Here is an 11,869-nt window from a genome sequence, read left to right as displayed (position 1 = left end):
AAGACTGTTAATACAATGGAAAAAACAAACTTTTTATCCGTTTCCCAGAGGTGTGATCTGATTGAGTTTTCTTGGTTAAAAATTGTTCCTAAATTGGACTTGGCTTTTGTCTGTGGTCTTTAGTATGTGTTTTTCCAAATGGACAAAGCTCGAGGATATTTAGAAATCATTTAGGGCTAAACAACTAAATGGTCCTTAATGGTTTTAGTGGTTAAATTAATCAAAGATGATCTAATGAGCATATTTGAATGTGCCTACTAAGCAATTGATTTAATTTGGTGTATAATTGCTTAGCTGGAGTGAATTCACAGGAGCCTAAAGGAATTACAATGAATTGTACAACACATCCATAGCTGGTAAGATGCTATTTGTGTTGATACAACTTGCTTTGTTGAATCTAGCCCTGTTTTGTTGTTAAAATGTAAAGTGACAAAGTATTAAAGACTGATCCAGACACACTATGACTGTTTTAATACGTTTTTTGCACAGATTTATGTAACAAAGGTAGTCTCATGAAAGTCAAACCATTAAATGGATATTTTATTTTTATTTTGATTGCATAATAAGCGAATTTGGAATATTGAGCAATATTTCCACAGGCATGAACAGCTTGTCTATTATTGCTGCTTGCTGGTGGGTATAATGTTTCACCGGAAGTGCCATTCCTGAAGAGAAATTCTTTACTCAAATGAATGGTCTGTTCTGAAAATTTCTTTGCAATATTTTTAAAAGGAAATTATTTTTACAAGTCTTGATCTTTGTGAAACCCTTTGTAAGTGGACCAGTTTTCTGTAATAAACATTCAGTTGACATCTCTTGACTTGGTGTTTCTGTGGATGAAAGTGGTGATGTTCAGTGTGGTTCAGAAGTCAATAATAGGAATATTCAGAAAGACTGATATTAGGATGACTTTAAGATCCTACAGAGAAAGTAGTGAAAGAAACAGCAGTGAAAATCAGGAGAGTTCTGTTTGCTACGCAAGCTGTCTTGACCAAATTTATTCCACTTTGGTGACATTACATACAACCCTTTGTACAGTACATGGTCTAAAGTGGTTACAGAAAGTAGAATAAATAATTAAATGTAGCTTAAAATGGACAAATATTTTATCTTTTTAGTTATTTCACTGCTTACAATGTAACTGAAGTGCCTTCTTTCTAAAAAGACCTACAAGTAGGTGTTTCAATCTGTTGCCTCAATTTAGGAATGAATATTCATTTACAAATCTATAAAGATGTCTCTGTTGTTTAAAACAAGTTGAGCTCCAGGTTAAATTAATTTTCCTAATTTAAGCTAGAAAAGCTCAATCTTATACCAGTTTACATTCAGTTTTCATTAATACTGTATATGCTTTGCAAATATGAGTTACATCATGAAATAATCTGTTGTTTTTAAAATTTTGATAACTAAGTCAAGTGCATATGCAGGTGGAATTAAACTTTTACACATATCAGCTTTACTGGATTTCATAATTCTGAAAGATCATTTTCTCACGAAATAATAGTACATAGAAGATGTTTTTACCTGGAATGAACTACATCAGTGGCAGTACACATCAATCTTTAAGATTTACAGTTGAATAACTGCTGCATACACCTGCTTAAGTAACCCCTATGTTTACAAAGCACTGTTCCAACAGCAATTTACACCATTCCTCTTGTAACTCCTTTGATAAATTTACCTTTACATCAATGATAATGACAGGCATTTTACCATACAAATTGGGAACTTATGCTGCTGCCCATAGCTGTAGCCTAAAGATATGAACAGAGACTGGCATATGGTCACAGATTTTCTAATGAGGTGAGTTTTGAACAGTTTTGCATATCAGTCTAGCTCAATCACCTGCAGTCTGAGTTAGAGTTGGTCATTTGTCCTTTACCCTTTTTTTGTTCTTCGGGGGTTTGTTTGTTTTCTTTGGGGAGGTGGGATTCATAGAGGTGAATGGGGAATTGCTGCATACCTGTAGAAATTGAAAATGAATCAATGAATTACAAACTGGAAGGCTTAGGAGATGTTGTAATGAACATGAAGATGTTATGGGCTGAAAGCTGCAGTTGGGGACAAGATGCTTTTCTTGGTCTGGCCTGCAGGTTAGAGAGAAGGTGATGGGTAAAACAGAAAGCTGAAGCACAGTCTCAATCTGCCAAACAAGGAATGTTTGAGCCACCAAATCACACATTGACTCTGCTAGTTTGCCTCAACCCAGCCTTGCTAATGATGGGTAGGAGTGATGTGTAGCAGGTAACACTTGATTTCATTACATTGTTACATGATGGTCCTTTGTTCAGTATGCATTGTTTTAATGATATTACTTGTGCCTATAGAAGGTTAGAGAGTGTGGAATGTGATTTGTTTGAAACTAAGGCAACAAAAGAACTGACTGGCTAGTGCTTTATAATAGCTTATTTCCTAAAGCAGTTTGTGTGGAAACCTAAATTGTCAAAATGGGAAAAGATTGTTGCTCATAAACATTATGCAAATCTGTATAATTTAGTATGTAATTCCTAATTGTTTTTATTCCTTCATCTTCAGTCCTACTGTATGTGCTGGCACTAATTGATTCCGATTGTTAATATTTCCAAGCTAGTACAAACTGTCAACAAGAATAAAGTGGTGATATTTTAATTAGTATGTCTGTTGTTACTCATGAAAAACTTGCTAAGTGTTTTTTCTGGTTAATTGCACCATTGGGACTGAGGAAACGATATGCAGAGATGTATATTTTTGAAGTTGAAGTTTCAAAGCTGGGGAAAAACAGGAGCACTGTACCTGTTTAAGTTGTGGCTCTTAGAAGAGACCACAGTCCTTCAGGTTTTCCTTGATGATGATGTCTGTGACAGCGTCAAACACAAACTTGACGTTTTCTGTGTCTGTGGCGCAGGTCATGTGGGAATAGATTTCCTTGATATCTCTTCTCATGTTCAGCTCCAAGAATTGCAACTTAATGTAATTACCAGCATCTTCATAGGTATTTGGGCCTAGTGAAGGAAGAGTAAAATTGAGCATTTAAAAACAGGACATGGGTATAACAACCCTGCAACTATGTCACTTAAGCTTCCATAAGATTATCATATTGAATGACTCCCATTGGGTCACAGAGAACCATACAGTTCTCTGACTGTCTTTGTGTTCTTTTCCGTCTAGCTACATAGTCCCACAGCTTGGCTGAACATGGCACAGGGGTGTCCAGTCTTAGTCCAGAAGGACCCGTGTGGTTCTGCAGGTTTTCATTCCAATTCAGCTTTTAACAACCAGCTCAATACTGGTTTGATGGGACCAATTTCACAGCTTCCTCTAGCTCTTCAATGGTGCTTTGAAGAGACCTAGAAAACCTGCAGACACATCTTCCCTCCAGGACCAGGACTGCCTATTTCTAGTCCTATTTCTATGATCTTAGCAGAAAGCACTCTTTCTAGTCTCTTAAATATCTCTACAGACTTAATATGGTGAAGATAATCTTCTTGTTGTATGTTGAGCTATTTACTAACCATCGTAATCAGGGAAGCACATGCTGAGGTGAGCCTTCTTGATCTTTTCAATGAAGACGTCTTTCTTGTTGAGGAAAAGTACGATGGAGGTGGTGGCAAAGTAGCGATGGTTGCAGATACTGTTGAACAGATGGAGGCTCTCGTGCATTCGGTTCTGGAAGCAGAGAGCAGAAAGACCAGCTTGGGAAAAGGCAGGAGATGAGCAATTTTTGGGCACAAAATACATTGTGAAAGAGAAACTGAAACATTGTACTCTGACATGTCTTACACCACATACAGTCTGCTACCATACAGTAGAATAGTGTTTCTGAACTGGTTCCGCTGTGGAGTTTTTTTTTAAATAGCGTATAAGACTAATTTTTTTTTTGACTTATCAAACACCTCTAACCAGGTTGACTTACAAAATATACAATGCTGTACTACCATACATATTTGTTTACAGAATTCAAGGTTGTTTGGAAAAAGACCTGAAAGAATGGACTTAAGACCCCTGTAAAAGTCCTTTGCCCGGGTTCCGTTTCCTGACTTTTTACTTCTCTGAGTCTGTGGGTGAGTCCCCTGGCCCCATGTGCTCTCTCACCACTTCATCATCTTCTACGAGCACCATGTCGTAAGCGCTCAGAGCTGCGATGAAGATAATACAGGTGACCCCCTCAAAGCAGTGGATCCACTTCTTCCTCTCAGAGCGCTGACCGCCCACATCGAACATCCTGCAAGTGAGAGAGGTGACTCAGCCGAGTCTGTATTGAGTTACTGCACCTTGTACTGGCGATAACTGACAATCATTGCAACCTTTGACTGCAATGCTGAAGCTAATTCCAGGCAAGGCTTTACAATTGAACTCCTTTGCCTCTCACAGCTCTTTCAGAAATTTGATAACAAACGTCTTTTGGTTGGTTTGTTTAATCTAAAGCTGGCTGAAAAACATATCTAAGGGAAAAAATCTGAAAAAAAAAGTGCCAGCTATGACGTACAATTCTCATCTATTCCATTCCCTATGTTCCTAGCTTATCCTGCCCAGGAGGCTTTCAGACCCACCTGAAGTTCAGGTCCTTGAAGGAGAACTGGGTCTCAATGATACCAGTGGTCTTTACTCTTGATCGCAGCACATCTTGCTCAGTGGGGACGTAGCCAGGTGTGACCAGCCTCTCCAGGTCATTCAGGTAACTCGCAGAGAGAAGGAGAGAGCAGGCAAGTCAATTTTAAGAAACCAGAAATGCATACAGTCCAACCAGCTGTGCTCAAGAATAATGTAAGAAGGATTTTGTTTTGTATAAATGAATAGTACAGTCCTGAGTGGGTTTACTGTACTATTGAAATACCAATCAAGATTTATGATGTTGAAAAAACAGTATAGCAATGTACACCAAGTTACTGGGCATGGGGAGTTCAAGCTGTACAGATGGTCTGTAAGGTCTGAAACATACTATCCAGCAGAGTCATTGAGCTGGTATTCAGAAGCCCGATCAAAGCATGCCTGGATCCCTGAGTCTTTCCAGAGGCGCTGGATGATATCGGACATTTCCTTTGGCATGGTGCCCTCCTCGATGGTGTCGGCCAGATGCATCAGCTTACGGGCATCATCCTATAGACAAGATGCACAGAGAGACACTGTCACACATAGGCAGAATTCTTTGACACACAATGCCAAAAAATAGACCAATGAGGTCCTGCATTAAAACTTTCCAGTAGCAAACAAAAGCAGTGCCAATTGAGGCACATTGTATTTGTATGAATTGCATTGGGAGATGCAAGTGGCCTATTTCAGGATTATTTGATGGCTCAAGTTGGAAAAGAAACAACTAAAAAGCCCATCTCACACTGTACCTGTCTAGCTGAGTCCCCGTAGCTTATATTGAGGGTATTCATTGCTTTCACAATGGCCATGATTGACTGCAAAGTATTGCTGTAGATAATAACAATGAACTCCAAGCATTCTTCAAGCGAGTAACCATCTTTGTGGATAATTCTGTAAGGAAAACAGAGGGTGTCACTGTTGTTCATCTCAGGTTCCGGTTTTAATTGTACACAGATTGAAGTAAATGTGGCACATATGAGTGATGACAAGATAAGTACGATATGATTTGTAATATCATAAGATGCAGTTTGATCTTGTTTTCTTTATAGTCAGTAACTATATCATCACAACTGGCAAGCTACTTTAGTTAAGCAGTTGTGAGCCTGGCCAGTATCTGGATGAGAGACCTGCTGGGAAAGCTAAGAGGTGTTAGTGGGACCCTGTGGGCTGTATGGATCCTAATGCCCCAGTATAGTGACAAGAACACTATAGTGTATAAAAGGTGTTTTCTTTCAGATGTGACGTAAAGCTCCCATTAAAAATCCCAGGGCATTTCTCAAAAAGAGTAAGGATGTTAACCCCAGTATCCTGGCCAAATTTCCACTTGGCTTTTACAAATCATGACCAATAATCCTAATAACTGGCTTCATCACTCTGTACTCCATTGCATCATTCAGGTGGTCACCTGTAAATAGGTTTTAGTGGAGTGTCCAGAAATACAGTAAGTGTAATTTCTCATAAGTGTAAGAAACTATTAATATATTTGAATTTTTGCTAAATTAATAAAAGGAAATTAAAAGTTCTGAAACGTACATGCTTGAAGGATATCTGAGGCCAGTTTAATGGAATCTGAATTTCAAGAGAGGAGCACATTCTTAATGGAACAATATAATAGTGTTGCATTTTTTTTTCAGAGCTTAATAATGTAGTAGTAGTCATGTAATTTCACATCATGTAACACCATCTACATGGTTCTAATGACTTGTGCAGTCTCATCAGTGTTTGTTGATACATCTAGGCAACATGAATAATCTCTAGGTCTCATTTTACATTCTCTGCTTTACGAAATAATTTTGGATGGGAAAATACTGGGATTTCATTAAGATGAGGTCCACTGTACCGTGAAAGCTGATGAAAATGGGGTTAATTAAAACATTACAGCCGAAAACGTGATTTGTGCTAATGCCATGATCAGTGTTCTTTACATTGAGAGACAACAAAGCACACTCACTTCATCTGCTTGACAATGGTGCTCTTCCCAGACTCACCAGCGCCTGTAAGAAAACCACAGGGGTTAGAGGTAAGGGTGACATGGTAGTGATTAGCATTGCTGTCTAGCCGCTCTGGGGTCCTGGGTTCTCCCTGTGTTTACACGATTTTCTCGGGGTGCTCCGGTTTCCTTTCACACAATGCAAAGACATACTGCACTGATAGGTTAATTGGCTTTGGAGAAAACTGGCCCTGGTGTACTGTTAAGTGTGTGCGTTTATGTCTGTGATACCCTGCTATAGAATGGCGTTCAAGGTGGGTTTCTTTCACCTTGCAACCCGTTGCTTGACGGGATAGGCTCCGACTTCCCCGAGACACTGTACTGAATAAAGCGGTTAAAAAATGGATGCTTAGGTCAGGTGAGATGCAATGTACTTTCTGCTGGGAGAAACTGTGAAATCTCTTGGTGTTTACAGAACAAACAACCACGTTCCTTCTTTTTGAAATAATAATGATTAAAATATTTTTTCTTTTATGTTTAAATAAACATGCCTTGGCTTACATATCTGTAAAATACATTACTTTGTGAAATTGGTCAGTTCTTCACTTATTGTGTTCAAAAGAAATCTGGTCCTCTACAGCACCTCACAAAACCAGTGGTGGTTTTAAATGATGCTTTTAAGTGCTTTTTTCTTTGTGATATTTATTTTATTGCCTTCTTTGAATTTATTTGTGGATGCATGCTGTCGAAGCTATTACTAATATATGTTCAGTTGCAAATACGAAAATACGTTGTAAAACAGCGAATGCATAGCTAGCAGACCGTCAGGTTAGTAATTGAAAAATGTAACCGGGCAGTTAGCTGAAAGACATTAAGAAATAAACCGATATTGATTCTTTCCGTGATTAGTTTACAATAACAGGTAATGTCAAATTATTATATAAAATGTCCACAAGGTGGAGCTATTATTTTATTTGTACTATATCGTTTACGCCTGCGACGCAAAACTGACCCCCTTTTTTCTTAATGTTTGGAAGCAAGCAGAAACTGACAGATTTTTTAATGATTTCGCCAACCTTTTTTATTGGGAAGGAAATATGCAGTAAATTGCAGGTACTTGTATTGTTTTACTGTATTATTTTTAATTGTTTTGTATTTAGAAATTCACTTGGGGCTTCAGTAGTTTATCTGTTTATGGTTTCGGGGGAGCTTTTTGCATTTTCATTAGAAAACTAATTGCTTCTAACTAATTGCTTTTTTGCAAATTGCATTTCCAATTAATACTGCAGGAGAAGCTCGTGGCAGAACAAACTTTTCTTGTTGCTTTGGGGGTTTGCATAACGTACTTCTCATTTCTTCACTTTTTATTAATATTAAGTCTTATTTGATTTTTATTTCACATGCACATATTTTCCTGGGGCAATGTACATGTTTTTGGTTCTACATTTTCCTTGTTTTTTCTCTAGTGTTTACAAATGATGATGTTTACATACCGATACTTTTTGTGATATATCTGTCTTGTTAAAAGCCTGGTTAAAATAACATTGTTCATGGATTTTCCTCTGGCGGTAAAATGTATTGGGTCATTATTGTTTTCATTTAAAAACAAAGCCATACGTATTTCCTAATCCAACGGCCTGTTTATTAACAATGAACATTAGAAAAGCCAATATAAATAAGCAAAACATTAAACCGCTAGAGTCTGTGAGTATTATGTCATCCACTCAAAATGAGATGAAACAAGAGGGCTGGAGTTTGATGGAGTCCTTGATTAATATACCTCGTCTCCACATTCATACACAAGAGCTCTAAATGTTATAGTAGCCGGCATGTTTTCTTTGTAAAGGCATTTCACCCCCAAAACATGGTGGTAGTAGTCAAAAAACGTTGTAAGAAATAGTGGGTGTGGACGTTAATTTTCGTTATTTGTGTTTTTGCCGATGGACAAATAAAGCTTCCATCTGTTTGTGTAGCATCAACCAAATATATTAAAGTTGAATTTTAAAAATTGAGGATTTTTTTAAAATTAGTTGCTGCATTTGGAGTCGGTGAAACTTTTTTTTTTACAGTCTAGAGGAATAATACCAGAATAAGTAGCTGTAACAGGAGCTCAGCATCTTTAGGAAGATACTATACTCTCAGTGGGTGGGCAAAACAAGTTAGGCACTAATAATCCAAATAAAGTTTTTTTTTTATTTGGTTCTTACTGTTAATTGAAAGGAACAAACTCTCAACCCGTCTCTGGTCTGGTTTCTTTTGGTTCATAAAAGCAGGAGCACAATGCCACTTTTCAGTAGTGTCTAGTCAAGACTAGTCATGAAGCACGCATTGGACCATATGAAGTGAGGGGCTTTTCCAGTCTCTTGTTTTTATTACGTGGTGTCTGTGCATTGCCGGTTCACAGGCCACATGAACAAAGCCCACACAAACGATAATCATGCTTACCAACTGTGATGCTCAAATCAGAATTTCCACCCTGTCTGAAGTTTAAGGACTGATCTTTTCAGCTTGTGTCGGGAAGGTTAGTCAATACTAGGTGCATGGATATGTGCTCTCAGGTAAAATTCACAGAGTCCTTGCATTATCTGTGATGTTGCATGCATTGAGTATCGTAAATATGTTTATGTAAGCTAATTGTAGCCTATTCTTGAACAAAAAAAAATATTCAAATGATTGTGAAAAGAAATATTGGCAATTCTACAAAACAGGATTTTGAATTTGCAGTCCAGAATAGAGGACCTGTTGTAAAAAAGGTGTTTTGTTTTCACGCCATTTGCAACTAAACAATGACAGTGTCTGTATCCATTTGTATCAAAGTAAGTCTTATAGTTAGTGCGAATTCACACAAAAACATTTCTTAAATATGGAAGGCCTCAGCCAGTTTCTCACCACAGAGTGTATCTGTGTACTTTGCATTTGGGTCATTTATAAATAACAAGAGAGTATAGTGTTCAGATAGAGGAGCTACAGGTTTTTAAACATGTACTGCTAGCAGGGATTGTGATAAGGGCATGCCAAGCTAATTATTTCTGGACTAAGCCTTTTAAGTCAGGACACAGATAGAGTGCGTCATGGGGAGCTCTTTAAGCACTTTTTTATCTCTTGATCCATATTTGCATGGGATACTTCGAGTCACTAAATATCGATCACAGCAGAAGCTATTTCTCGCCTTAATAGGTTTTTTACAACCTGTGGGTATCCCCATGGCTGGTTTGAATATGATACAGTAGCCCAACAAAAATAAAGCCCTCATGCTACACATGATTGCTGCCTCCTCTAGTCATGTTCTGAATAGACTGCTAATTGTGTATCTGTATAAAAATGTAGCTCTTGTCATTTTGACTTCTCTACAGATATCTGAAGCCTCGGTTACATTGTACCTGTCTGGAGGATAAACACATAGCAGGAAGGCCCAACCTGGGCACTGAATATGTCCAGGTATGTGTTGAATCCTTACTTAACATTCTGGTCCTGACCTAAGTAGAATTACAAAGAGCTTTTTTTTTAAGTAACCCACTTATGTCTTTCAATCTTCTGTAACTATGGTTTAATATCGGGAGCGTGTCTTTCAGAGTGAACACTACTACAAAAAAAAACTAAAATTATCAACTTATTTCACACATTATGAAACAGAAAGAATATCTTGTTTCTCCAATAAAAGTGTACTCGCTCAAAGTGTACTGTAGCTCGCTTCTGCAGTGTCAGAATACAATAGTACAGAATGATTAACAATAAAATGACATATGTAACAACATATAGCATACAGTATTATCCTTTCTACGTATAAGAAGAAGTGACCATAACATCAGCTGTATAGTTCAAAGAAAGTTTAGGACAAAGACTGTAGTTCCTGCCAATCCTAGGCATAAATACGGGCCTCTAGTCCATTGTAGTGTTTTTGGTGCTAATACATCTCTTCCACCCAAATTCACCACGACTAAGCCAGCAAAGAGAGAACAATGACAAAAACCACCATAGGAAAAGCCTAAGAACAGCTGAGTTTCCGGCCTCAAGAAAGATTTTAGGGTGTATTTATGCATTTAGCTTAATCAAGTGTTTCTGAGGTGTTACACGGGACTACTGGGTTTGTCTGGTCTAGGCTACTGCATGATTTTGTTGTAATCACATCGTTATATACAGTAAATAAAGGACTTTTATTGATCTTTACATTCCTTAGAACATTATTTAATAATATCTGTTAGGATATATTTGAGTTTTAAATGTTGTTAGTGAATGCATTTAAATAATTTGAGCACATGCAGTAATTGGGATTTAAGCATTGTTTGGCTTTTGGCCGTTAGATGGTGCCAGGGTTCCTCATTTTACAGTGATTTATTATACATCTTTACCCAAATGCAGTGGACATGGTTTAAAAGCCTGTAGGATTCATGAGATTACTGGAGGTTGATACATTTGGAGAATGTGGGTCTCGTTGTTTCCAAGGAGGGGAGTATTGTGACTAGTTCCAAATGAATCAAACAGAATTTCAGAGCTAGAACAGGCCGAAAAGCAGCCACTTACATTTAGATGTAGTGGTAAAAAGGAGTCATAGTAGCTTTAGAACATTGAGGCTACATTTTCTCGGTACCTTTTTAAAGTGTTAGACAGATATTTGTATTTTGCTTTCCAAACTTTTTTGCAAAAAAGAAACACGTACAACAATAACCTTTGCACTGTATTAAAGCTTGAACTTTTTTTTGCCTTTTTTGTTAAGAAAATTCTGGTCTGGACAAATGTATACCACATTATCTTTGCTTTTTGAAAACAAAATCATCTGCCACACTGTTGGAGATATGAAAGCAAGATGCTATTGTAAGCCAATTATCTGATTGGGGACAGCAACAAAAATACAGGCAGAACACCACTAGATTTAAATGAGTGTGTCTTTCCAAGGAAACCCACCATCACTTATTCCAATCCAAAGGATAGTCAAACAAACAGCAGTTCTGAATGCCACAGAACCCTAGGAAAGGTGTCTCCTGATTTTTGCCAAACTAACTCTTAAGATTAGTGAATTTAACAGAATGCAAGTGAATTCTGTACAACCTCCACCAGTAGTGTAAACCCTCAGAACAAACTCCCTCAAAGCAGAGTCTTATTGGTTTTCCCTCTTGTACTAGATAGGGGAAAAAAGAAAGCTTATATTAGTAAATGCAGTGCCTTGCCCTGCACAAGTCAGACTTTACCCAGCAGCAGCAGTTTGACAGTCCTGGCATCCTTGTCCGCATCTTCCTTGAGCTTCTTCTCCAGCTCTCTGGAGTGTTTCTCCTCAGCACTGGCACCTGCTCCCATCCTGGAACCTCTGGGATTGGTTTTTTGACCGACGAGAATGAAGTTGGGGAGTTTTTCTCAATGAGATCAAAAATGAAA

At 37.8% G+C, this 11,869-nt stretch overlaps 1 protein-coding gene across 2 annotated transcripts; it reads right to left on the bottom strand.

Annotated features, from left to right (window-relative positions):
• Positions 1–977: 977 nt before the first annotated feature.
• gnat1 (guanine nucleotide binding protein (G protein), alpha transducing activity polypeptide 1) lies at positions 978–11,869 on the bottom strand. Of its 2 annotated transcripts, none has more exons than XM_088916115.1 (9): positions 11,686–11,869; positions 6,521–6,563; positions 5,319–5,460; positions 4,919–5,076; positions 4,530–4,658; positions 4,072–4,201; positions 3,492–3,645; positions 2,773–2,981; positions 978–1,963 (listed from the first exon to the last, which is right to left on the bottom strand). In XM_088916115.1, the coding sequence occupies exons 1-8, from the start codon at positions 11,789–11,791 to the stop codon at positions 2,791–2,793; spliced, it is 1,053 nt and encodes a 350-aa protein (XP_088772241.1). In that variant the 5' UTR covers positions 11,792–11,869; the 3' UTR covers positions 978–1,963; positions 2,773–2,790. The 2 variants fall into 2 exon arrangements, with proteins under 2 accessions (XP_088772241.1, XP_088772242.1); XM_088916116.1 differs by lacking the exon at positions 978–1,963 and adding an exon at positions 1,983–2,087.

Source organism: Atractosteus spatula, chromosome 5 (genome assembly GCF_055471065.1).
Source record: "Atractosteus spatula isolate fAtrSpa1 chromosome 5, fAtrSpa1.hap1, whole genome shotgun sequence".
NCBI lineage: Eukaryota > Metazoa > Chordata > Actinopteri > Semionotiformes > Lepisosteidae > Atractosteus > Atractosteus spatula.
Note: the sequence above shows the minus strand (reverse complement) of the source record. Positions and strands in the feature narration are given on the sequence as shown.

Coding starts and splice junctions, on each gene's coding strand:
- gnat1 (XM_088916115.1), bottom strand. CDS start 11,791: ATGGGAGCAGGTGCCAGTGCTGAGGAGAAACACTCCAGAGAGCTGGAG. Junction 5,461..6,520: donor ACCATTGTCAAGCAGATGAA/GTGAGTGTGCTT, acceptor TTTTCCTTACAG/AATTATCCACAAAGATGGTT. Junction 4,202..4,529: donor TTCAAGGACCTGAACTTCAG/GTGGGTCTGAAA, acceptor TCTCACTTGCAG/GATGTTCGATGTGGGCGGTC.